Consider the following 27,015-nt stretch of genomic DNA (forward strand, 5'->3'; position numbering starts at 1 on the left):
TAAGCATTCAAGAAGCCATTAAGCTGAATAGATTAGCAAAAATAAAAATCATTAAATGAATTTGTTAGAATTCAATTGTTTCAACAGCTGGTAGATAATCTTAAATGGCAAAGCAGGAGAGCTGGGAACGGAAACTGCAGGAGATGGGCACAATTGAAACGTGGAGCTTTTCAAGGAACAGTTACCGTGCGATCTTGATAAATATGTACCTGGCAGGCAGACAGGAAGTAGCTGAGCGAGGGAGCCATGGTTTACTGAAGAAATTGAATCTGTTGTCAAGAAGAAGGCGGCAGCTTCTGTTGAGATGCAAAGGCTCAGTTAAGGTGCTTGAGTTACAGGTTAGCCAGCAAAGACCTAAAGAGAGAGCTAAGAAGAGCCAGGAGGGGACATGAGAAGTCGTTGGCAGGTAGGATCAAGGAAAACCCTAAAGCTTTCTATAGCTATGTCAAGAATAAAAGAATGACTAGAGGAAGATTAGGGCCAATCAAGGACAGTAATGGGAAGTTGTGCGTGGAGGCCAAGGATATAGGAGAAGTATTAAAATGAATATTTTCCATTAGTATTCACACAGGAAAGAGAATGCTGTCGAGAGAATACTTAGATACAGGCTAATAGACTAAATGGGATTGAGATTCACAAGGAGGAGGTGCTAGTAATTCTGGAAAATTGATAACTCCCCGGGGATGGATAGGATTTATCCTAGGATTCTCTGGGAAGCCAGGAAGGAGATTGCAGTACCTTTGGCTTTGAAGTTTGTGTTGTCATTGTCTACAGGAATAGTGCCAGAAGACTGAATAACAAATGTTGTCCCCTTGTTCAAGAAGTGGGGTAGAGACAACCCTAGTAATTATAGACCAACAGGCCTTACTTTGGCTGTGGGTGAAGTGTTGGAAAAAGGTATAAGAGATAGGATTTATCATCTAGAGAGGAATAAGTTGATTAGGGATAGTCAACATGGTTTTGTGAAGGGTAGGCCGTGCTGCACAAACCTTAGAGTTCTTAGAGGTGGTGACCAAACAGGTGGATGAAGGTAAAGTGGTCAGTGTGGTGTATATGGATTTCAGTAAAGCAGTTGTTAAGGTCCCCCATGGTAGACTATTGCACAAAGTAAGGAAACATAGGATTGAGGGTGATTTAGCGGTTTGGATCAGAAATTGGCTAGCTGAAAGAAGACAGAGGGCGGTGGTTGATGGGAAACGATCATCCTGGAGTTCAGTTACTAGTTGTGTCCCACAAAGATCTGTTTTGGGGCCACTGTTGTTTGCCATTTTCATAGAAGCCCTAGATGAGGACATAGAAGGATGGGTTAGTAAATTTGCAGATGACACTAAGCGCGGTGGAGTTGTGGATAGTGCTGAAGGATGTTACAGGTTACAGAGGGACGCACATAAGCTGCAGAGTTGGGCTAAGAGGTGGCAATGAAGTTTAATGTGGAAAAGTGTGAGGTAATTCACTTTGGAAGGAGCAATGGTAAGATTCTTGGTAGTGTAGATGAGCAGAGAAATCTGTGTCCACATACATAAATCCCTGAAAGGTTGCCACCCAGGTTGATACGGTTAAGGAGGCATATGGTGTGTTAGCTTTTATTGGTAGAGGGGTTGAATTTCAGACCTACGAGGTCATGTTGCAGCTGCACAAAACCCTGGTGCGGGCCACACTTTAAGTATGCATACAATTCTGGTCACCGCATTATAGGAAGGATGTGGAAGCTTCGGAAAGGTTGCAGAGAAGATTTACTAGGATGTTGACTGGTATGGAGGGAAGGTCTTTTGAGAAAAGCGGAGGGACTTGAGGCTGTTTTCATTAGAGAGAAGGTGGCTGAGTGTTGACTTACTTGAAACACAAAATAATCAGAGGATTAGATAGGTTAGATGGTGACGGCTAGCACAAGGGAACATAGCTTTAAATTGAGGGGTGATAGATAAAGGACAGACATCAAAGGTACTTTCTTTACTCAGAGTAATAGGGGCATGGAGCACAGTGCCTGCAACAGAAGTTAACTTGCCAACTTTAATGGCATTTAAATAGTCATTGGATAAACATATAGTTGATAATGGAATAGTATAGGATAGATAGACTTCAGATTGTCGCGCTGACCTGCGGAGCCATCGAGGTCTGAAGGGCCTGTAATGTCCTATGTTCAATACAGTCAAAAAAAAGTGCAAGTGCACAGGAATGTAGCTAATGCTTGATTAGGTGAGTTGGAGTTCTAGAGTGAAAGGTTCTCTCAGCCCGAAAACAAATTGCACAAATAAATCACTCTGCCAAACTAGCCAGCTCTATCTTTTTAGCACTCCCGTGCCTTATCCTATGTCCACAATAGCATATTACCAAGTGGGCATCAATGTCCCTATGAACAACTCAATTCACTTTGCATCTTTGGCCAATTGGAATAGGCAGCCCCATACTTTCAAATATTTAATTTGAAAACAATTTTACTGAGCTCCAATGCTAAGTTTAATTCTGGATTCTCTTACTTAAGGGACAAATGTTTTTATTTTTCAGAAAAGGAATGATCAGAACAGAAATATCTCAATCAAGTCACTTTAAACAGCAAGATTAGAAAAATCTACCTGCTATTTTGTAACTAATAATCTGTACAACTGGCTCCAAAAAAAAACTAAAAAACACTAAAATGCTGAATTAAATAAAGCCACTTGTTTCCAAAGCTGAAACAACTTTGGTCACTCACCTTTACATATAATGACTGTTGGATTCAATGATGGAGGAGTTGCTAATGAACTGGTCCAAGACATGTCAGGATCCACCTCAGCCCCAAGACTTTCCGAAATCCGCTTTGACGTGACCTATTTCAGAAATAAAAATGGCTGTATTTTTCTTTAAAAGGCAAAACAAAAAAAATTAAAATCAATGAACCCTTACCTCAGATGATACTGGAGGGCTGAACAATGAACGCCCACCATCTGGAAGAAAACGTATCTTTTTAAGAAAATACACCTTGTGAAATTGTAAACATTTTTGCATGGTATAAGCTTAATTAACATTTTGCAAATAAATCACAGCAAAGTATGTTTCAGTTTATCATTTGTTCAATTGTCCTTATGAAAACTCCAAGTTTTATTCCTATTGTCAAGTTTAATCTTCCTAAAGGGATTTTATATTCACAAGTCACATGACAGATCATCATCCAACAGGTTCATTTGAAATCACAAGCTTTCAGAGGCTGCCTCCCTTATCAGATGAAGGAGCAGCCTCCAAAAGCTTGTGATTTCAAATAAACCTGTTGGACTATAACCTGGTATTGGGTGACTTCTGACTTGGTCCACCCCTGTCCAATACCAACACCTCCACATCATAATGTTACACCAACAGCAGTATCGCTGATCAAATTAGACAAGTACCTGGTCTATACCTGGTAGTGCCATGAGAATTTGGGCAATTTACTATTGGATTATCAATCAGGAAGAAAGTCACATTAAAGTTACACTCACCTTGTACGGAATAAGCATGTTGTGGAGTCCTGCATGTATTATGCAACAGAATAGGGCTTGAATGAGGCGAAACAAAAATGAATTAATATATTTTGTTAAGTCTGTATACACAATTGCAATATTACAATGAAAAATGAATGGGTTATGGAGCACTTTTCTCTTCAAATAGATATGATCATTCATGTCAATGGTATTTCTTTTGTTTTAGGAGGACCAGATGTTAAATATGCAGGAACCTCAAAAACATGACACTAGTTTTTTTCTTACATAGAATACCAATCTCTCAAAATTGTAAACTTGCATTGCAGAGTATTTCTGACACAATAGGTTAAATCCCAGAACTGAAAAATTTCAGAAACTTGCATTTTTGACTTAGTTTAAAAGGATGCTTTTATCACTACAATAAATGGAAAATATAACTTGTAAATTTAATACAGAAAAGTACAGAATAGGAAATGGGCAATTTAGAGGTGAGAGGAAAAGAAGAGTGTTGAACCTGTGGAATTCCCTGCTACAGAAAGCAGTTGAGGCCCAAACATTAAAATGCTTTCAGGGAGGAGAAACAGGTCTTAGAATTAAAATGCATCAAAAGGGTATTGAGCAAATGCAGGAACAGGATATTAAGTTGGATGATGATCAGTGATGAACCATGAAATTGTGTATATTGTGTGCCTATTCTTAGCTCATGAACTGTAGCAGCTCAAATGAGAAACTCACCACCACCCTCACGGGCAACCAGTGACAGCAGATACATGCTAGCACAGCCAGTGATGCCAACATTCCCCATATGACGACAAAAAAAGACTGAAAGATAGACCAAGCTCAGGAGGGCTGAATGGCCTAATGTTGCTCCTATGTGTCGATGTTTAGAATATCTTTTCACTGATATCGATTCCCCTATTCCAAACACTTAAATAATTTATCAATATTTTCTAAAAGACTTCAAAGGCCGGTGAAATGATATCTGCACTTCCTGGAAAAACAAGACTTTCAGTTATGTAGGCAAGAGCGATGCCCCGTATATAAAGTAAAATGTTACATTTTAATTAATGTGTCATTAACATGTGCCTTTTTTCTGTCTGTGAGCAGCCAGAGACAGAGCAGAGGGGGTGTTGGAGACCAGGAGGTTGCCGGGAAGGTAAGGACTTAATATATATTTGGGCAGTGGCTAAACCCAAGATACTACACTTTTAGTATCTCCCTCCCACTCCCATCCCCCCAACCAGAAGAAAAGGACTCTGTATGGCAAGAGGGTGACTAGGGAAAGGGTTGGTCCACTAAAGGATAAAGGAAGGAAGGCTGGCTGTGTGACGAACCTGAGAAAATGGGTGAGATTCTCAGTGATTACTTTGCATTAGTGTTCACTGAGGAGAGGGAGATGAAGAATATTGAGATAGAGATAGAAGTTGACTCTGGGTCACGTTGACATAAGGAGGGAAGATGTGTTGGGTAGGCTAAAGGAAATTAAAGGTGGACAAATTCCCAGGACCGGATAGAATTCATCCCAGGTTACAGACGAGATGCTGGAGGACTGGAGGGTTGCTCATGTAGTCCCCTGTACAAGAAGGGTAGTAGGGATATTCCAGGTAATTACAGACCAGTGAGCCTGACATCAGTGAGGGAAAGGTGCTGGAAAGGTACTGAAGGATAAAATCTATTTATATTTGGAAAAGAATGGGCTTATCAGCGATAGGCAACATACTTTTGCGTAGGGGAGATTGTGCCTTACCAACTTAATAGAGTTCTTTGAGGAAGTGACAAAGTTGATAGATGAAGGAAGGGCTGTAGATGTCATATACATGGACTTTAGTAAGGTGTTTGATAAGGTTCCCCATGGTAGACTAATGGAGAAAGTGAAGTCACATGGTGCGCAGGGTGTTCTAGTTGGGTGGATAAAGAACTGGTTGAGCAACAGGAGGCATAGTAGTTGTTGAAGGGTGTTTCTCGAAGTGGAGAAAGGTGACCAGTGGTGTTCCGCAGGGATCGGTGCTGGGGCCACTGTGTTTGTGATATACATAAATGATCTGGAAGACGGCATTCTCTAGTCACCCTCTTGCTTCTTATATATGAATAAAGGGCCTTGGGATTGTCCTTAATTCTGCTCACTAAAGTTATTTCATGACCCCTTTTAGCCTGCTTGATTACTCGTTTAAGATTGGTCCGACTTTCTTGATATTCCTCCAAGGCCCATTCTGTTCTTAGCTACCTGGGTTTTATATAGTTGGCTAGTCGCACGGTTTCTCCTGTTATCCGTGATTCACGAATCTTGCCTTTCCCATCCCTTGTTTTCAAAGGGACATGCCTATTCTGCATGATCTTCAACCTATCTTTGAAAGCGTCCCATATATCAAATGTGGACTTCTCTTCAAATAGCTGCTCCCAATCCACATTTCCCTGCTCCTGCTGAATTTTGTAGATGACATGAAGATTTGTGGAGTAGCATAAAGCATAGGGGACTGTCAAAGAATACTGGAGAATATAGACAGACTGCAGAGTTAGGCTGAGAAGTGGCAGATGGAGTTCAATCCAGGCAAATGCGAGGTGATACATTTTGTGAAGTCTAATTCTAGAGCAAACTATACTGTAAATGGAAGAGTTTTGGGAAAAGTTGATGAGCAGAGAGATCTGGGAGCTCAGGTCCATTGTACCCTGAAGGTGGCTGCTCAAGTGGATAGTGTGGTCAAGGCGGCATATGGTATGCTTACCTTCATCAGACAGGGTATTGAGTATAACAGCCGGCAGGTTATGTTAAAATTGTACAAGACTTTGGTTCAGTTGCATTTAGAATACTGTGAACAGTTGTGCTCAGCACATTACCAAAAGGATGTGGACGCTTTGGAGAGGGTGCAGAGAAACTTTACGAGGATGTTGCCTGGTATGGAAGGTGCTAGCTATGAAGAGAGGTCAAGTAGGTTAGCATTATTTTCATTCGAAAAAAGGAGATTGAGGGGGGACCACATTGAGGTCTACAACATCATGAGGGGTATAGACAGGGTGGATAGAGATAAGCTTTCTCTCAGGTGAAGGATTCAATACAGAGAGGTCATGCATTCGTGGTGAGAGGAGAAAAGTTTAAGGGGGATACATGCAGAAAGTACTTTACGCAGAGGGTGGTAGGCGCCTGGAACATGTTGCCAGCAGAGCTAGTAGAGACAGGCACGGTAGATTCATTTAAGATGCATCTGGACAGATGCATGAGTAGGTGGGGAACAGAGGGATGCACATGCTTAGGAATTGGGCGACAGGTTTAGACAGTGGATTTGGATCGGCTCAGAGCCGAAGGGTCTGTTCCTGGATTGTAAGTTTTCTTTGTTCTTTGCTCATGAATTTTTCCTTCCTGAATGAATTTTATAGGTTGAATTCCATCCCTCTTAACAGGCAAGACTCTATGCATTCAACCCAGTGAATGGAGTCTCAAATACCTATACCACTGCACAATGGCTTTCCTGTAGCCATTGGAAAAATAGTAATATTAGTAAACTGTTCTAGTTAACCAACAGAATTCTGACTGAATATAGGTGTTTTGACCAACAGAACTAAATTTCCAACAACTAAATGTTACTTCCACTGATGTACAAAATATGGTACTGTAGACTATCAATATGGAACTGCTTTTATTTGGACAAGGTCAAAAAAAAATCACAACACCACGGAGAGGGAGAGTGTGCGAGCAAGAGCGAGAGAAAGTGTGTGGGGACGTGTTTGAGAGACAGTGTGCACAAGTGCGAGGGAGGCTATGCATATGAGAGTGTGCGCGCATCTGGGATTTGCATATTGATCAATCAAATTCTGCACTTCCATTCTAACTGATTAAAGATTTAAGAGCCATCTTAGATGTGTTCAATTCATTCACATAAATCATATGATCCTTTGACCTTTTCCTTATAAATTCTGTGTCCTGATGAAGCTGTGAAAGCTCGTGTTCTCAAATATACCCATTGGCCTATAACCTGATGTTGTGAGATTTTTGACCTTGTCCAACCCAGTTGAACACTGGCACCTCTATATCATGCTTTTAATTGAACTTCGATTTGTTTTAAATAGACCTCTTACAAAGTCCAAACAGTGGAACTTCCATTCCATCAGATTGAGTTGGATTCAATATCAAGTAGAAGTGACTGTGCCTTAATCCCTTTAACGTTTTAAAAAATAATTTGTTTTGTTATTATTTTATCTATTCATTTGGTTTATTGTTCTATTTCCTCTTACAAAAGATACTATTTTTCCCAAATGTTTCGAGTTCGGTTGAACCTCCTCTTAGACACTAGTAGAGAAGTTACTGGCTGAAAGAGAAGTACAGGAACAGAATGTTTAATCAGGAGTTTAAAAGAAATAAAACTCCATTTAAACAGAAAGGTACAAACATCTCAACAAAAACGAGATTTCCCATATTCAATGGGGAAGTACCACAGCTCTGCCACCATGTCCAAATTACATACCACACAATTTTCAAAAAGAAATTAAAACCATTTGGGAGGTGCATGATACTTGGAAGATAACCTTGTTGACAGAGAGGCTATAATATATGACATGCCAGATATATTTCATTTAAAATATAACAAGTACAAAATGTTTAGTTAAATAAAGTTAAAATTCTCATCCTCAGTTTGACATCCTTGGAATTCTCTCATGTTCCTTATAAAATTCCACAATCCTCAGGGTTATTCACATTCCTCCCAGGTGCACTGAGGTTACTGAAGGGGACTTCCACAGCCAAGTTAATGTATTTCCACTGCTATAATCCCAGTTGCAGACTGACTTCCTTCAGTCCAAGAGGGGCATAATTCCCCCTTAATGGAAGTTCAGCTGGTAAATCATCAAATGTTTGCGTAGTGCCTTTAACGTAAAGCTATACAGAATCATAAAATACAAACTTTACACAAGGAAGTGGTCAGGTCAAAAAGAAAGATTTTAAGAAGTGTTGTAGTACAGAAAAGAGAAGTAGAATGATGGACAGGTTCAGAAGGATATTCAAGAGTTTGGTACCAAGTTAGCTAAATGTGAAGCAATTACAAGTGGGGTGCGCAAAAGGCCATAAATTAGAGGATTGAATAATTCTGAGGGTTTTAGGGTTGGAGGGGATATCAAACATAGGGAGGGATTAAGATCATGGAGAAATCCGAAATGAAGAATTAGAACATTAAAAACAGTTTGTTACTCAAACAGGAAGCAACATAGGTCAACGAACATAAAGCTAATGGGGGAAACTGGATTTGCTACAAGTTAAGATATAAAGAGGAGTCGTGGACGACCTCAACTTTACAGAGGTTACAATGTGGGAAACCAGCCAGGAGTTCCTAGGGGCTCTTTGCTAGCCTTGCTGTATGTTGGCATTAAGATAATATTACAGTTACATGACTGCTGTTTATTAGTAGACTAAATTGACTGGATTCAAGCTAACTACAAGATTGGATTATGACTGAAGGTTTCAAGGGCAAATCAACAAGTTGGGAGAATATTTAGGTCTTGTTAAACAGATGGAAAGAGGTGTTGTTGAGGATGGCACAATAATGTGATAAGCTTAAATCTCAAACTAAGGGAGAGGGGATGGAGTAACATAATTCGGAACATAATTCGGAGTAGTGACCAAAAACAATGCCTTCAGCTTTTCTAATATTGAATTGCAAAATGTTTTTGCTTATTCAGTCCTCGGTGTTGGTTAAACAGACTGACAATTTAACAAAAGGAGGAGATCAGAAAGGTGTTAATGAGTTGGTGTTATAAGCATATACATAAAAACAGTACCTTTGGCTGATGTTACCAAGGTACAGTCTATAGATGAGAAATCCTCAGCTACAGAAAATTAAAAATTGAAGAGGCCGGTTTCCTCTTCCTTCCCAGCAAATTAACCTCCCAACAGATGAACAGAATAACGTGAAGAACTATCCACAATCATATTAATAAAGAGCAAAACTTTTGAAATAGGGTGCAACCATATTAGCAACTGAAATGCATTTCTGAAGTTACCGTTTCCTGGAAGAAAAGTTAGCCCAGAATGGCCAGCACTAAAAAGAAGAATCGAGCATACCTCTTTATTAAAGAGATCTCAGAGGCTGGATTCGAGGTTTCATTCCCATTTGTCTTGTACAGCGTTTTAATTCTTTGCTTCACAGCGGAATAACTGTTTCCTATTAAATGCAACCCATACCAACACTATTGTTACATGACTGCAAAGTCATTTTATTCATAATCACATTAGAATTGAGATTAACACTTTTAGCCTTACTGTATGTTATCATTGTAACATCAAGATAACATTACATGATTGCAGCATATTAGTGGACCAAACTGACTAGATTCAGGCTAACTTCAACATTCAGCCTTCATCCTACCAGAACACAGGACTGCTCTCTGAGAAACAGATGACTGTTGATAGGTTAACCTGAGGATCACCACACCTCAGGCAAGGGGAGAGGTTGAGAAGAGGAGTCCTTTGTGGTAGTCTCAGCCATTGCAAGAACTGAACCCACGCTGTTGGCATCACTCTGTATCACAAGCCAACTAAGTTAAATGACTCCATTGAAATACAATATCTCAGCTATTAGGTAAAAGGTGCTAAAAAGACTATATTTTCCTACAGAGGAGGACAGAAAATGGGATAGACAACTTTTTTGCTATAAATATAGTACTGCACAATAACGTTATTTAAAAATAAGGGAAGGTAAGACTAATTAATCACAACTTATACTTTAAATGAAAAACTTTATCTTCATTTTTGAACAGTTTTATTGCACCAATGAATAAATGGGCCTTAGTACGTTCAATAGGGAAAGCTGTTAAGTACAAGTAGTCCCCAGGTTACCAAAGGAGTTTGTTCCCAGAATCAATTAGTATAGGAGTTGTGAGGTTACATTGTGGCTGTACAGGACTCTGGTTAGGCCACTTTGGGAATACTTTGGGACCACTTTCTGGTCTTCCTCCTATTGGAAGGATATTGTTAAACTTGAAAGGGTTCAGACAAGGTTTAGAAGGATGTTGGCTGAAAATGTGTTGCTGGAAAAGTGCAGCAAGTCAGGCAGCATCCAAGGAACAGGAGAATCGACGTTTCGGGCATAAGCCCTTCTTCAGGAACCTTTAGAAGGATGTTGCCAAGGTTGGAGGATTTGAGCTACAGGGAAAGGCTGAGTAGGCTGGGGCTGTTTTCCCTGGAGTGTTGGAGGCTGAGGGGTGACATTATAGAGGTTTATAAAATCATGAGGGGCATGGATAGAATAAATAAACAAGATCTTTTCCCTGCGGTAGGAGAGTCCAGAACTAGAGGGCATAGGTTTAGGGTCAGAGGGGAAAGATATAAAAGAGACGCAAGGGGCAATTTTTTCACGTAAAGGGTGATGCGTGAATGGAATGAGCTGTCACAGGAAGTGGTGGAGGCTAGTACAATTGCAATATTTAAAAGGCAACTGGATGGATATATGGATAGGACGGGTTGAGGGATATGGACTAAGTGCTGGCAAATGGGATTAGTTTAGGTTGGGATATCTGGTTGGCATGGATGAGTTGGACTGAAGGGGTCTGTTTCCGTGCTGTACATCTCTATGACACTAAGTCCAAACTCAATGCAGGACGAAGTAAATCATCCTTTTTTGTAAACACAGGAAATTTTTGTATGGTGGATCTTTAAACCTACACCTCCCTGCATGGAGTCTAGTATTAAGTATGAGCTTTCATAAATTCGACATTTAGAAATTGGTAACCCTGTGTAACAGTTAAACATATTTCAAGATGATGTCAGGTTCTGATGGCATCCATCTCACCTTCCTCAAGATGTATTTCCCTCATCTTATGCCAGGGCTTTCCTACAGAGTTGCCAGCCAAAACTTTGGAATGAGCTCCATGGCACTAATGGCTGATGTAGATCTCCAATGGAATGCTGACAACTGTGTAGCCACTTTTAACCTCACAGTCATTGTATACAGGATAGGACCTAACTGAGCAATCATACAGGCTGGAACTCTACCTTGTACAACTGAAGCACTTTTGCATTTAATTCCCTCAGAATAAGTGATAGCATTCTACTTGCTTTCTGTACTTACATATTAGACTTTTATCATTTATACATGAGGCCATCCAGAGCCGTCTACATTTCAGAGCTCTGTAATCCCCCTATTTCGATAATATGTTTCTTTCTTGCTGCCAAAATGGATACCAGCACCCAAGTATAGGTTCCAACCATTTGCAATTTGGCACCTCATCCAAAGTTATGGTGCACTGGAAAATGCAAAACTTAAAGATATAGCCCCAAATCATGAATCCTCAGAATCCGAAGCATGATTACTGGCTTGGATTTTTTTTCTTTCCAGAGTTTGATTACTTACCCCCTTTCAACCAAGTTTCTTCAGTCCCTTTTTCTGTCATGGATACTGACGGAGTTATTAAAGTTAGACCACTGAAAATTGATGGAGTACAATCCAGCTGGCTGTGCAGAGTCTGCTTCTGCCACGGTGTTTTGAAATAACTTGAAATAAAGCTACGAGTGTCATTTCTAGGTTGTTTAAGGTGGTTAGTAGCTGCCGACAAACTAAGTTCCTCAAACCAATTTTGACATAATGGTCCCAAATCTGTAATGAGGGACAAAAAGTTTTAAAACAATAACGGAGTACTCAAATGCAATATGCCTTGCAAGTACCTTATTTAGAGCAAGCATGGTTAAAGTATAGAAAGAACAGATTGCTTGTGACATGCATGTAACATTTCACTATGTCATTTACTTGCCACTTTTAAAAACATCACAAACAATTTTAATATAGTCATAAGGTTTTATGTTCCCTACCTTCTCGACAGGAGACCACAAAATCATACATGGCATTCCTTGAATTCTGCTCTAACATCTAACTCAGTGATGCAATAGAACATTATTCTTGGTAGTTCAGTGAAATGGAACCCATTTTAAATTCAGATATTTCTGTGAAGACAAAATTATTTTTAAATTTTCAGAATCATTTTTAAGTTACAGAAGTAACCTCCAAATATGAACTCACCACAAAGATGGTAAACAGCAAACACAGGCAGGTTCCTCTAGTTTATATTCTAAAGTTACAAAGATTTTGTTAAGACTAATCCAGTAACTACCACTTAGCAAATTTTACTTGCACCACATTGAATAAAAAGGCCAGAGGTAGGATTTACGGGAAAAATAGGTAGGCATGGAAGACAAAGAACAACAGCACGCTTTAAATATTGTTTCACAGGCTGGTCCAGGTGACCTCAATCTTGGAGTGATATTAAAGCTGAATTGAAGGGACAATTAGGGTATGCTAGGAAAAGCAACAGCATATTTGAATTGAGATAATTGGAATGTTTTAAGATAAAGGACAAATCATAAATTTGTGAGTTGTTGGCAGGGTGGGTTAAATCTAAGTTTTTTTTCCCCCGCTGTGGGCACTACAGCATTGAAATGTGATGCCAACAAGAGCAAGAAAATAATGACATTTGTGAAAAGTAAAATAAGTTGCCATGATGGATTTAAGCAAGTAAGTTATGAATTGTGTGGAGATGAGCTTAATGTCGACTGAATAAGATCAAAGCTGGATCAGATGGGGAGAAACTAATTTCAACAATTTAACTTGGGAACAGAGCTACGCATAAGAGTTAAAAAGCCCTAGTAGGATTACTAAACGGATAAGGTGATTAGCTTCTGGTAAGTACGGCTCAGGAAGGATGGGAAAATAGAAGCAAAAATAAGGCGAGTTCAAAATCAGGAACTGCTCACTATAAATACAGTGAAGACAGTAGGGAAAACATTATAGAAACAATAATCAGTACAGCAACAAGTACAGATTCAGCGCTGTGTCCTCTCGAGCAAATGACTTGCCTCTTGACCTCTGCCCCAGCCTTTCACCACTTAGATGACACAAATCAGGCTTGTGATGGAATACTACTTACTTGCCTGGATAATTACGTACCATCTACAAGATGCAAATCAGTAGCTTACCAGGGTTTTAAATTCATCTCTCAAACCCCACAACCTTTACCATTTAGAAGGCAAAGGCAGCAGATACATGCAAACATTACCATCTCCCAAACCCTTCTCCAAATTGTACATCACCCTTACTTGGAAATATATTGCTGTTCCTTCATCAGAAGGCCTGAAATCAATGGAAACCAGGGAAGATGCACTCCACTGCCTGAAGTCATACCTAGTATAAAGTAAGATAGTGTATTTGTTTGTTGGTGGTCAATCATCTTAGTCCCAAGACTTCACTCAGTTTCCTGAAGTAGTGTCCTAAGCCCAACCATTTTCAGCTATTTCCATGTCTTCCTCTCCATCACAAACATATTTCCCACTTATCATCCAGATTTGAAAATATACCTCCATTAGCGAGTTTTGAGAAGATTTGTAGCTCAGGTGGAGGTTCTGGATGTAGATTTGCTCGCTGAGCTGGAATGTTCATTTCCAGATGTTTTGTCACCCTACAAGGTAACATCTTCAGTGACCCTCAGGGCAAAGCACTTTTGATATATTCCTGCTTTCTATTTATATGTTTGGGTTTCTTTGTGTTAGTGATGTAATTTCCTGTTCTTTTTCTCAGGGGGTGGTAGATGGGGCCCAACTCAACGTGTTTGTTGATAAAGTTCCGGTTGAAATGCCATGCTTCTAGGAATTCTCATGTGTGTCAGTTTGGCTTGTCCTAGAATGGATGTGTTGTCCCAGTCGAAGTGGTGTCCTTCCTCATCTGTAAGTAAGGATATTAATGAGAGAGGGTCATGTCATTTTGTGACTAGCTGATGTTCATGTACCCTGGTGGCTAGTTTTGTGCCCGCTTGTCCAATGTAGTGTTTGTTATAGTCCTTGCATAGTATTTTGTGCAATGATTGGGTTTGCTTGTTGTCTGTATACGGTCTTTCAGTTTCATTAGCTGCTGTTTTCGTGTTTTGGTGGGTTTGTGGGCTGTCATGATGCCAAGGGGTCTCAGTAGTCTGGCAGTCATTTCTGAGATGTCTTTGATGTAGGGGAGAGTGGCTAGGGTACCCAATGAACACATTCCACAGATTTCTCAGCAACAAATTCAAACAAGCAGACAAAAGGCGTCCAGAAACCCTACCACTCTTCCCTACATCAAAGACATCTCGGAAATGACTGCCAGACTACTCAGACACCCTGGCAACTTGGTAGCCCACAAATCCAACAACACACTAAAACAGTAGCTAATGAACCTGAAAGACCCTATACAGACAACAAGCAAAACTAATGTTATTTACAAAATACCATGCAAGAACTGTAACAAATACTACATTGGACAAACAGGCACAAAACTAGCCACCAGGATACATGAACATCAACTAGCCACAAAACGACACGACCGTATCCTTACGTTCAGATGAGGAAGGGCACCACTTCAACTGGGACAACACATCCATCCTCGGACAAGCCAAACAAAGACACACACAAGAATTCTTAGAAGCGTGGCATTTCAATCGGAACTCTATCAACAAACACATTGAATTAGACCTCATTTACCACCCCCTGAGAAAAAGAACAGGAAATGACATCACCAACCCAAAGAATCCCAAACATATAAATAGAAAGCAGGAATTGTTAACAGTACTTTGCCCAGAGGCCCACTGAAGATGTTACCTAGTCGGGTGACGAAACATCTGGAAATGAACTTTCCAACTCAGCAAGCAAACCTACATACATATACCTCCATTGCTTCAGTGTTGTGTTTCAAAATCTTGGAACTGACTTTCGAATAGCACTGCAGGTGTACCTACACAAAATGGATTGCAATGGTTTAAGAAGCAGTTTGTGACTATCTTCTCAAAGACAACAAGGGATGAGCAATAAATGCTGCCTAGTCGGTAACACCCACAACACAGGACTTAAGAACAATGGGAATGCTTGCCGATGATTGTGCCATGGTCAGTATCATTCATAATTCCTCAGACACTAAAAGAATCCTGTTCATAATCAATAGCATTACCATCAACATTTTTCCATCAACATCATCCTGGGTGGGTAACCACTGAGCAGAAAGTGAAGTAGGATAGTGGTAAGTCAGAAGTTGGAAATCCAGCAGTGAGTAACTCAAGTCCTGATTCCTTAAAGTCTGTCCACAAGACACACATCAGGAGTACAATGAAGCATATTCTACTTGCATGGTTGAATACAGTTCCAACAAACCTGACAAGCTTGACACCAATGGGACAACGCAGTCCCTCTCATCCACACCCCATCCACCATCTTAAACACACTCTCTGCATCAAAGATGCATTACTGTAGCATGGAAAATGCATATCTGGAACTCACGCCTTACAGACCCTTTGGTTCAACTTGTCCACATGGACCATCCATCCCAATTTGACCTGGTCTCATTTGCCAGCATTTGGCCTATAACCCTCTAAAGCCTTCCTAATCATATACAGGTGATTCTGTTATAACATGCACTTTGTTAACACAAATACACTGGGGAATTGGGGGACACTGTTCCTAAAGTGTAAACTTTTAAAATGATTACATCGCCAACTCTTTAAGTGCTGCTTCTAAAGCACGATTTCTCTATAATGCAGGTTTGCACAATAACGCAACCATCGCATTATAGAAGAACTACCTGATCCCATCCAGATATCTTTTATATGTTGTTAATGTACTCACCTCCACCATTTCCCCTAACAGCTCATTCCTGACACAAACAATCCTTTTCTGTTAAAGCTTTGCCCCTCAGGTCCTTTTTAAACCTTTCTCTTCTCACCTTAAACCAATGCCCTCTAGTTTTAGGGTCAAGCAGCCGAGGAAAAAGACCTGGCTTTTAACCCTACCCATGCCCTCACGAACCTCGATAAAGGTCACCCCTCAGCCTCCAATGCTCCGGGAAAGTTGCCCCAACCTATTCAGCTTCTCCCTATAGCTCAACCTGTCCAACTCTGGTAGCTTCCTTGTAAATCTTTTCTGAACCCTTTCCAGTTTCACATCATTTTTCCTATAGTAGGGAGACCAGAATTGAACACAATATCCAAAAAGTGGCCCATCCAATGTTCTGTGCAGCCACAACATTTATTCAACAAAGACAAGCATACCAAGTACATTCTTCACTACCCTGTCAAAGAACTATGAACCTACACCCCCAACATCTCTTTGTCTGGCAACACTCCTCAGGACCTTACCATTAAATATCTAAGTCCTGCCCTGATTTCTAAAATGCAGTACTTCAGTTATCAAAATTAAACTACATCCACCACTCCTCAGTCTATTTGCCAGTCTGATCAAAGTGCCATTGTACTTAAAGGTAAATTTCTTCACTGTCCTCCACACCATAAATTTTGGTGTCACCTGCAGACTTAGTAACTGTACCTCCTACATTCACAACCAAATGATTTGAGAAAAGCATCAGACACAAAATCCATCCTTGCAGCACACCACAGGTCACAGGCCTCCAGTCCAAAAGGCAACCCTCCACCATCACCCTCTGTCTTCTACCTTTGAGCCAATTTTGTATCCAAATGGCTAGCTATCCCTGCTTAGCAAGTTTAGATCACGTGGAAGTCAATTCATCATGCAGAACCTTGTTTAATGCCTTGCTGAAGTTTGTACACACAACACCTACCGCTCAGCCTTGATCAATCTAGTCACTTCTTCAAATAAGTTAGTAAAACATGATTTCCCACACACAAAGCCATGTTGACTATCCCAGAGCAGTCCTTGCTTTTCCAAATACATGTAAACCCTGTGCCTCAGAATCTCCTCCAAAAACTTACCCACCACCAATATCAAGATCACTGGTCTATAGTAAACCTAGCTTCTCCTTAATACTTTTCATCAATAATGGCACCATGTTAGCCAACCTCCAGGCTTCTGGCACCTCATCCATGGCAATCAATCATACAAATTTCTCAGTCAAGGAGCTCAGCAATCACTTCCCTAGCTTCCCCCAAAGTTCTGGGCTACACCTGATCAGGTAACTGGGATTTGTCCACCTTTTTTTTTAAGATGGCCAGCATCTCCTCTGTAATATATTATTTTTCAAGATATCAATATATATTTGGGTTCTCTAGTTTCCATATTCTTCTCCACAGTAAAAAGTGATGTGAAACACTCACTTAGTATCTTGCCCAGCTCCTGCAGTTTCACACAAGTGGCCTTGTTGATCTTTAAGGGCCCCTATTCTCCCCCTAGTTACTCTTTTGTCCTTAATGTGTTTGTAGAATTTCTTTCTCTTCCCCTTCACCTTATTGCCCAAGCTATGTCCTCTTTCTACCCTCCTTTTTCCTCATGTATACTCTTATTGCCCTTATAAGCTTCTTGGGATTCACTCAATTCCAGCTGTCTATACCTGACATATGCCTCCTTCTATTTCTTGACCAGAGTCTCAATTTTTCTAGTCAAACAGCACTGCCAACATCTATTGGCCTTGCCCTCACACTAACAGGAACATGTTGTCTCTGGACTCTGGTGGTCCTATTTTTTGAAGGCCTCCCATTTACTAGCCATTCCTTTACATGCAAATAGCTGCCCCCAATCAACTTTTGAAAGTTCTTGCCGAATACCATCAAAATTGAAAACGAAAGAACTGCAGATGCTGTAAATCAGAAACAAAAACAGAAGTTGCTGGTAAAGCTCAGCAGGTCTGGCAGTATCTGTGAAGAGAAATCAGAGTTACATTGCTAATCCGACAGCCCTTCCTCAGAACTACATCCTAAGAAAGAGTCACTGGTCCCGAAATGTTAACTCCAATTTCTCTCCACAGATGCTGCCAGACCTGCTGAGCTTTGCCAGCAACTTCTGTTTTTGTTACTGTCAAAATTGGCCTTCCTCCAATTTAGAACTTATAAGTTAGGCCTATCCTTTTCCATAACCATTTTGAAACTAAGTTATGATCAGTGACACCACTGACACGTCAGTCACTTGCCCAGTCTTATTTCCCAAGAGAGGGTCAAGCTTTGCTCCTTCTCTAGTAAGTACATCCACATACAGAATATTGAAAAATTTTATTGTACACATTTCAATTCCTCTCCATTCAAGCCTTTGACACTATGGCAGTGCCGATCTATGCTTGGAAAGTTAAAATTTTCAGATCACGTCAATCGTATTATTCTTCCAGATAAGTGAGATCTACTTACAAATTGCTTCTCAATTTCCTGCTGACTATTGGGAAGTCTATAGTACAATCCCAATAAGGTGATCATTTTTTTCTTAATTCTTAGTTCCACCCAAGTTGCTTCAGTGGACATACTCCCCGGAATATCCTCTAAGTACAGCTATAACGTTATCCCTAACCAAAAATACTGCTGCACCTCCTTTCTATCCTTCCCATCGTGTACAAACTCTGGAACATGAAGTTGCCAGTCCTGTCCATCCTTGAGCCACATTTCTGTAATACATATAATAACACATTCCCAAGTTCCCAACTATGTCGAGTTCATCTGCCTTATCAAGCCTCTTGCACTGAAAATTAACTACAGTTTATAAGTATTACCTCATTTTCTGCCTTGCTCCTTTTCCCAACTGTACTTGCCTCAGATTTCTCTTTTCTCACTCTCTCTTCAGGGGCAATAATTAAGGACTTAACAAAATTTTAAAATTTAATTCTATTTGAAAAGGCAGGGTTATCCTTTTCCAGCAAACATAGGGGATATCTCTATTGTGTGTTTAATGACAAGTCTCTCAAAGGTATTCAGATGAGTTCTGATGAAGTCACCAGACTCAAAGCTTTAACTCTGCTTTCTCTGCACAGATGCTGCCAAACCTGCTGAGTTTCACCAGCAATTTCTGTTCTTCTCTCAGGGATATGTTAAAGCACTGCTTCTGGAGGACCAAACTTGATATTCCAAAGCATTCTGAAAGTCTCCCACCTTTCACACTGGAGAAACGCATGACGCCAACTATCGTTATCCACAACACAAAGTTCTGTTTGCCCGTCACTCAATGACCTTCAGTAATTTCCAGCGAACCAATATGTTTTTCTGTGACCATCTCCATTATTTGCACTCCCAGAATTTTCTCCTCTTCTGCTGCCGAGATTTTAATCGCCACCATTGACAGCCTGGGCCCTAAACTCTGGAATTCCTTTCCCGTATTTCCTTTCTTTCCTTAAAATCTCCGTGTTTTTTTTCCTTTCCCTAACAACATCTCATGCGGTTAGTTCCGATAATTAAGTAGTGTTTAATAACCTCCTCGTGTGAAGGGCCTTTCGGACAATTTTAATACTTGGCTAAGCACGGACAAAAAGAAAATACAGCCGAGGAACCTACTACTGAACAGAAGCATCCACCCGACAGACATTTACCGGCTTTAAATATACTGAGAAAATTAACTCCGTTTCCAAAACATGAAGAAACTATTCTACTACCAAATGATAAAACCAGAATTCTTCAGATAACTGCAGCTTTCCAGAACATTCAGCTCCTCCGCCATCAACTGCACAGCCCACTTCGCGCTCTCACCTACCACCGAACACCATTGGTCAATCACCGTGGCGATCCCGGCCAATCGGAACAAACGTTTCCGCCGCTTGCGCCAAACAATGGGCGCGAAGTCGAGGCATTATGACGACAGGGGCAACCCGTTCCTTTCGAGCTTTGCGCAAGAGTGAACGGGAAGTTACTCTGGAGTGTGGGCATGTTTCAGACTTGGAAGGCAACAGGCAGTGGTCAGCACCTAGTATCCGACAAGGTTACGGAGGGAGTCGCTCTTGTCCCTTCTGAGGATAATGTCATAGGACATTTGACAGAATGACTCATCAGCAGACCTTGCCAGTAAGCACCAAGAGGGGGTTTTGCTGGAGGTGACACCAACTGCCCATCAGATCGTTCGTGGACACTGACCACCACTGAACACTACCCTCCTAGTAAAGGGACTGTAATACATGCCCTTCTGGAATGTGTCTTTGCAAAAAGGGTCTGGAGAGAGATTTTTGTTTTCCTGCATTTTGTTGAAGTTCATCCAGAGCAGCACTGTGCTCTGCAGGCTGTTCCCTAGGTTGCACACATGACAAACATCATGTCCACCAGAAGGACTATCAACTCAGTGAAGGATAATCTTATCTGTCCAAAAGTCTTCCAGTGTAAAGAGTTGACATCAAACAAGTATTGCAAGCTGGCACATTCCAAGATCCAGGACTCCATGCTGAGGGGCACACAAGAGACGTACAACACGAAAACAGACCCTTCGTTCCAACTCATCTATGCTGACTAAGTATCCTAACCTAATCTAGTCCCATTTGCCATCACTTGGCCCATATCCATTCCGATTCATATACCCATCCAGATGCTTTTTAAATGCTGCAATTGTACCAGCCTCCACCATTTCCTCTGACAGCACATTCCATACACACACCATCCTCTGCATGAAAAAGTTGCCCTTAGGTCCCTTTTACATCTTTCCCCTCTCACCCTGGACATATTCCCTCTAGTCTGGACTCCCTCACCCTAGGTAGCAGACCTTGTCTGTTTATCCTATCCATACCCCTCAGCCTCCGACGCTCAAGGAAAACAGGCCCAGCCTATTCAGCCTCTCCCTGCAGCTCAAATCCTCCAACCCTAGCAACATCCTTGTAAATCTTTTATGAACCCTTTCAAATTTCACAACATCCTTCCCATAGGAAGGAGACCAGAATTGCACGCAATACTCTTAAAAATGGCCTAACCAATATCCTGTACAGCCGCAACATGGCCTCCCAACTCCTTTGCTCAATGGTCTGCCCAGTAAAGGAAAGCAAACCAAATTCCTTCTTCCCTATCCTATGTACCTGCAACACTACTTTCAAGGAACTATGAACCTGCACTCCAAGGTCGCTTTGTTCAGCAACACTCCCTAGAACCTTACCATTAAGTGTATAAGTCATGCTGTGATTTGCTTTTCCTAAATGCAGCATCTCACATTTATCTAAGTTAAACTCCATCCACCACTACTGAGCCCATTGGCCCATCTGATCAAGATCCCGTTGTAAACTGTGATAACCTTCTTCGCTATCCACTACACCTCCAATGTTGGTGTCATCTGCAAACTTACTAACTATACCTCCTATGTTCACACCCAAACCGTTTAAATAAATGACAAAAGGTAGTGCCCCTCAGCACCAATCCTTGTGGCACACCACTGGACACAGGCCTCCAGTCTAAAAAGCAACCCTACACCACCACCCTCTGACTTCTACCTTCGAGCCAGTTCTGTATTCAATGGCTAGTTCTCCCTGTATTCCATGAGCTCTAACCTTGCTAGCCAGTCTCCCATGAGGAACCTTGTCGAACGCCTTACCTAAGTACTAAAACTTGAGGCAGCTGCCGCTAAGGCACAGTGGGGAAAGACTTGTGGAACGTCTTTCTGCCAAAGTGTAACAAGGGTCTGTTCAATTGTCTCTTGGTGTCTCCAAAGAAATGGAAATAGTTTTCTACAGAGGTAGAAAATGCCTTTTTTTCTTGCAAATGGAGAGAAACTGATAAATGTCAACATTCCTATGTTTTGCTTTTTTTCTGCAAAAACTACTGATTTGAGAACATTTGTATATACTTATAGATGGTTTTATTAATAAAAGTATATTTTTGAAATAAATTGTACAGCTATTTAAACACAACACAAGTTGGCAACACAGAAGCAGGCAGGGAAGGCTGATTTTCATAGCATTTTTGCTTCAGAATTGTCCCTGAAAATGATTTCCATTACCAATACATATCTGAGACAGATATTCTGCCCCATCCTACACTTACCCTGCAATTAAATGGAATACTGCCTGACCTGTTGTGTGTTTAGCATTCTTTATATTTTCTAGTAACTGCAGAGTTTTATCATTTAACACAGAAAACATGAGGAACACTTCAGTCATGCAACAAATTGTTACCATGTCTCTATTATATCCTTGTGAGAAAATAAATTATATTCTCCTGATGTACTACCTTACATCAGTTCCTTGGTTCATTATTGACTATACTTTATTTTATTTTGCTCAGTGATAACTTAGCATTGCCTTCAACTCATAGGAAAAGGGCAAAGAGATGGGTCCAAGTCTATAGCTGCTGGAGGAGGAATTGAACACATGCTTGAATTACTTTATGCCTTACATTACTTGTTAACCAACTGAGCAAATCATCTATTGTAACAAGGAAAAGATAAATCTAAGTTCAAACTGAGACTTAAAATTATAACAATCTATTAACAAATTAAAATGAATAACAGACATCTGTCTGTGCCTTGACGTGGAGTCACTGACTATAAGTAAAATCAGAAGTAAATAACTTGGCCCATTGAATCTGTTCTGACATTCAATGACATTGTGGCAGATCAGATACTCCTCAACTCCACTTTCCCACCTTTTCCCCATAACCCTTGATACTGTATGTGATTAAAAACATCTGTCTATCTCAAACTTGTATATACTTAACGATTCAGCCTTACAGTTCTTTGTGGTACAGAATTTTCACAGATTCAGCATCTTTCAGAGAAGAAATTTCTCCTCATTATTGGGTTAAATGGACAACCTCTTACTTATAGATTATGGTCCCCAGCCCCCAGTTCTAGTCTCTCTCATAAGGGGAAATAATCTTTTGGCTTCTAACCTGTCAAGTCTCCTAAGAATGTTGTACGTTTCAATGTAGCCTTACATGTGATAACTTCACAGACATCTTTTTGGAAGTCCAAATATATTACATTTATTGGTATCCCCTTATTGGAATTATTACCTCCTTTAAAAATTCTAAGTTTGCCAGACATTATTTCCCTTCACGAAACTTTGCTGACTCTGCTTAGTTATATTGTTATGAAGATGTGGGTGTACTGTACCTTTAAGAGAATTAAAAGCAAAAGAACTACCTGACAGAACCAAGTGTTCTGAAAAAAAGTAACATTTGGTGGAACAACTTGATCAGCTGGTTGCCTGAAAATGACAAAACAGATTCGAATTAGGACAATCAGTTTAAACAATACCCCAAAAAATACCATACTCCAATCCAGTTTGAATTTAGTATCTTGACAATCTTAAAAGCCAATGACACAATCCGATGCTTTGGGGATATAAGACCAGGGAAAAATGAAAGTTGAGAGGAAAACTGCTTTTAAGATCAGATGTTTTGTTTTGTAACTCGTAATTGGGAGTTTTATCGGACTAGTATTATATAGGGAAGGTAAAAGATGGCTTTGAGTAAGGATGTATAAATAGTTGTTAGTTAATTAAGAAATAAGTTGTTCATTTTTACCCTAAATAGTTCTTGGACACTCATATTTTTACAGTTTACTGCATGGGATATATCTTTTCTGTGTTGCTGGTTTTAAATTAAGCTGGAGGGTTTGCCCCATGTCATAACAGTTTGGGGACTTGTACAGGATTTGAACTGGTTTAGACAGACTTGGGGCTACAAAATATCCCAGCAGATTTAAACACTTGCAGGTTAGAGTCTTAGATCTTTAAGTAAAATATAGGTGAGACAATTTGTTTAGTTTCAGTGACTTGTGGTTGATTAAATTAAAAGTGAGAGAAATGGCTCTCAAAATTGCTAAAGAGGTTCTGGGACTTGAAGATGATTCTCAAATTTGCCAGGAAAGTTTAGAAGGAAAGAAAAAGGCCATACTTTTAGAATTAGCAAATAAGTTTGGTTTGGGTTTAACTAAGGACCAAAAGTAAAGTTGAAGTTGTAAGGGAATTACTCAAATACTTAGGTGTATCAGAGAAACAGACAAGTGCAATAGAGGTAGAAAAACCTAAGTTGCAATTGAGGAAAATGGAGTTAGAAGAAAAACAAAGGGAGAGAGAGAGAAGAATAGAAAGAGAGCAAAGAAAGAGAAAAAGAGAGAAGAGAGAAAGAGTAAAAAAGGAGAAAGGAAAAGAGAGAAAGAAGGTTCTTAGCTGAGCAAAGAGAGAGAAGAAAGGGAGAGACAAAAAGGGAGAGAATTTGAACTTGAGAATTTGCGACTTAGCAAAGTTAACAGGATGAAGATTGAAAGAGAAGGTAGCGATATATATGTATATATGCATATATAGATGTGTCAAAACTCTCCACATTTTGATGAGAAAGATGTTGAAGCTTTCTTTATTCAATTTGAAAAATTGGCTAAGCAGATGGAGTGGTCTGATAACTTATGGGTAATGCTGGTTCAGACTAAACTGGTCGGCAGAGCTAGTGAGGGATTTGCTGCACTGTCAGAGATTATGAAAAGGTTAAACAGGCTATTTTATGTGCTTATGATTTGGTACCAGAAGCATGTAGACAGCAGTTCAGAAACACAAAAAAGGAATCAGGTCAGAGTTATGTTGAGTTCTAAAGAATTAAACATAGTCATTTTAATTGATGGGTACATGCTTTGAAAATAGATAAGAGTTTGGAGGCTGTAAGAGAGATTATTCTGCTGGAGGAGTTTAAAAACTCATTTCCAGAGATGGTAAGAATTCACGTGGAGGAACAGAAAGTTCAGCAAGTGAGAAGGGCAGCAGAATTAGCAGATGTGTACATGTTGGTGCATAAGACAACCTTCCGCCCAGAGTTTTGTTCTGTGAGGGTTAGAAGTTTGGAGAAGGGGAGATCCTACCCTACAAAACCAAGAGTAGAGACCACTGGTAAGAATTTACCACAGGATGAAAAAAAAGAAGCCAAAGAGGGTGGAAAGGAGGTGAAAGGCCTCCGGTGTTTCCACTGTGGTAAAGTGGGACACGTAAAGTCACAATGCTGGAGGTTAAAGAAAGGCACGGTGGGAAAAGATGTGGTAAAAGAAGCTAAGCCAGTGGCATTAGTGAAAGTAGTAAAGGAGACCCCAAGAAGAGCCAAGGAGCTGCAGAGAGAGTGCACAGCCTAGGCAGGGGCTGGGTATGGAGTTAGTACCTGATCTCTACAAAGAATTCGCCCCTGTGGGAAAGTTTACTCAGAAAGAACAGGGAGAGCAGGACAAGAAGTTAGAATTTTGAGAGATACAGGATCTAACCAATCGCTGATAGTAAGGGATGAGTGAATATGGACTCTTTCTGATCTGTTACCCGAGAGTGTGGTAATTTGTGGGATAGATGGACATAAATGTAGCATTGCCCCAACTCAAGACTGGGGAAGTTACAGTGGGAATGATTGACAGAGTATCAGTATCAGAGAACAAATTCAGTTTGTTCTTGGGAATGATTTGGCAGGATCCAAGGTGGGAGAGACATCCTTTGTTGTGGAGAAGCCCAAGGAAGACCAAGAAACTGAGGAGTTAAAACAGAAATATCCTGGTATTTTCCCAGAGTGTGTGGTAACCAGATTGCGCCATCATAAGTCACATCACAAAGCGAAAAGTAAAGAGAAAGATGAAGGAGTTGAGGTTCAGTTAGCGGACACCCTGTTTGATGTAATAGTGCAGAAAACACCTGAACAGACAGAGGGTCAGACAGAAGTGTTTACCCCTGAAAGACTAAGAGACTTGCAAGAGAAGACGATAAAAGATATATATGTAGTTGCGTACTCTGAAAAGGAGGCAGAGAATATTCTGGAGGGTCATTATCTTAAAGATAAAATCCTAAGTCAGAAATGGAGACCACGGCAGGTTAGTGCACAGGAGGCATGGGCCGAAGTGCACCAGATTGCGTTGCCAGTAGCATACAGACAAGAGTAATGTTACTGGTAGCACATGAATTACCAATAGGAGGTCAACTAGGGGTATGAAAGACTGAGGCTAAGGTGCAAAAACATTTTTATTGGCCTGGAATGTACAAGGATTAACTTTTGTCGAACATGTCATACATGCCAATGGTAGGTAAGCCACAGGCCGTAATAAAACCAACATCCTTGTTGCCAATTCCATGCGTGCTATAAGTGATTGTGTAGGTCCCCTTCCAAGAACTAAAACTGGAAACCATTATTTGTTACTCATAATGGATGTGTCTACCAGATTTCTGGAGGCAATTCCATTATGGAGTATCAAGGCAAAAAGGGTGTTGGAAGAATTAGTAGCTTTCTTCACACGGTATGGGCTACCCAGAGAGATTCAGTTGGACCAAGGGTCAAATTTTACTGCTAGGCTGTTTAAGGAGGTTCTGGATAGCTTAGGTATACAGCACTTTAAATCCAGTGTATATCATCCTGTATTCCAGGGAGCTTTAGAAAGGTGGCATCAGACCTTGAAGACCATCTTGAGAGCATACTATCAGGACTACTCAAATGATTGAGATAAAGGTATCCCATTTGTATAATTTGCCACTAGAGATGCCCCAAATGAACCTACTCTTTTTACTACCTTTGAATTAATATTTGGTCATGAACTGAGAGGCCCTTTGAAATTAATTCAGGAAAGTTGACAGGATCAAAGTCAGAGATCCCACACTTTGATTATGTATCGGAGTTGAAAGAGAGACTAAATCGAGTAGGTGAGTCAGCTAAACAGCACCCAAAGAGGGCACAGTGTAGAATGAAGCAGATGGCAGATAAAAGCTCTGAGACTTGGATGTTTTCCCAAGGGGATTACGTGTTAGTACTGTTACCAATGATAGGAGATCCTTTCAAAGCCAGGTTTAGTGGTCCCTATCAAATTGAGAAAAAGTTGAGTCAGGTGAACTATCTGGTAAAGATGCCAGACAGCAAAAAAAGGTATCGAGTATGTCGTGTGAACATGTTGAAACCATGTTATATTAGGGAGAAAGAGCTGGAGAAACAGGTATAGTTACAGCCCCGCAGAGTGAGG

The 27,015-nt window shown here is 40.4% G+C and overlaps 1 protein-coding gene across 7 annotated transcripts in view; it reads right to left on the reverse strand.

Annotated features, from left to right (window-relative positions):
- brca2 (BRCA2 DNA repair associated) overlaps window positions 1-19,821 on the reverse strand; it is a 117,337-nt gene extending 97,516 nt beyond the window's left edge. For 3 of the 7 annotated variants that reach the window (XR_011961497.1, XM_072577243.1, XM_072577238.1), the window contains exons 1-8: window positions 19,736-19,821; window positions 12,223-12,354; window positions 11,768-12,010; window positions 9,481-9,580; window positions 3,453-3,508; window positions 2,884-2,924; window positions 2,693-2,807; window positions 210-296 (exon numbers count right to left, since the gene is read on the reverse strand). Coding sequence is in view for 6 of the 7 variants with exons in the window: in XM_072577243.1 (XP_072433344.1) it covers window positions 210-296; window positions 2,693-2,807; window positions 2,884-2,924; window positions 3,453-3,508; window positions 9,481-9,580; window positions 11,768-12,010; window positions 12,223-12,280 (700 nt within the window). In the remaining variant the exon portion in view is untranslated. The other 4 variants (XM_072577239.1, XM_072577241.1, XM_072577240.1 and 1 more) reach the window with 4 other exon arrangements.
- Window positions 19,822-27,015: the final 7,194 nt, after the last annotated feature.

The sequence above is a fragment of the Chiloscyllium punctatum genome, chromosome 9, assembly GCF_047496795.1.
Source record: "Chiloscyllium punctatum isolate Juve2018m chromosome 9, sChiPun1.3, whole genome shotgun sequence".
Lineage (NCBI taxonomy): Eukaryota > Metazoa > Chordata > Chondrichthyes > Orectolobiformes > Hemiscylliidae > Chiloscyllium > Chiloscyllium punctatum.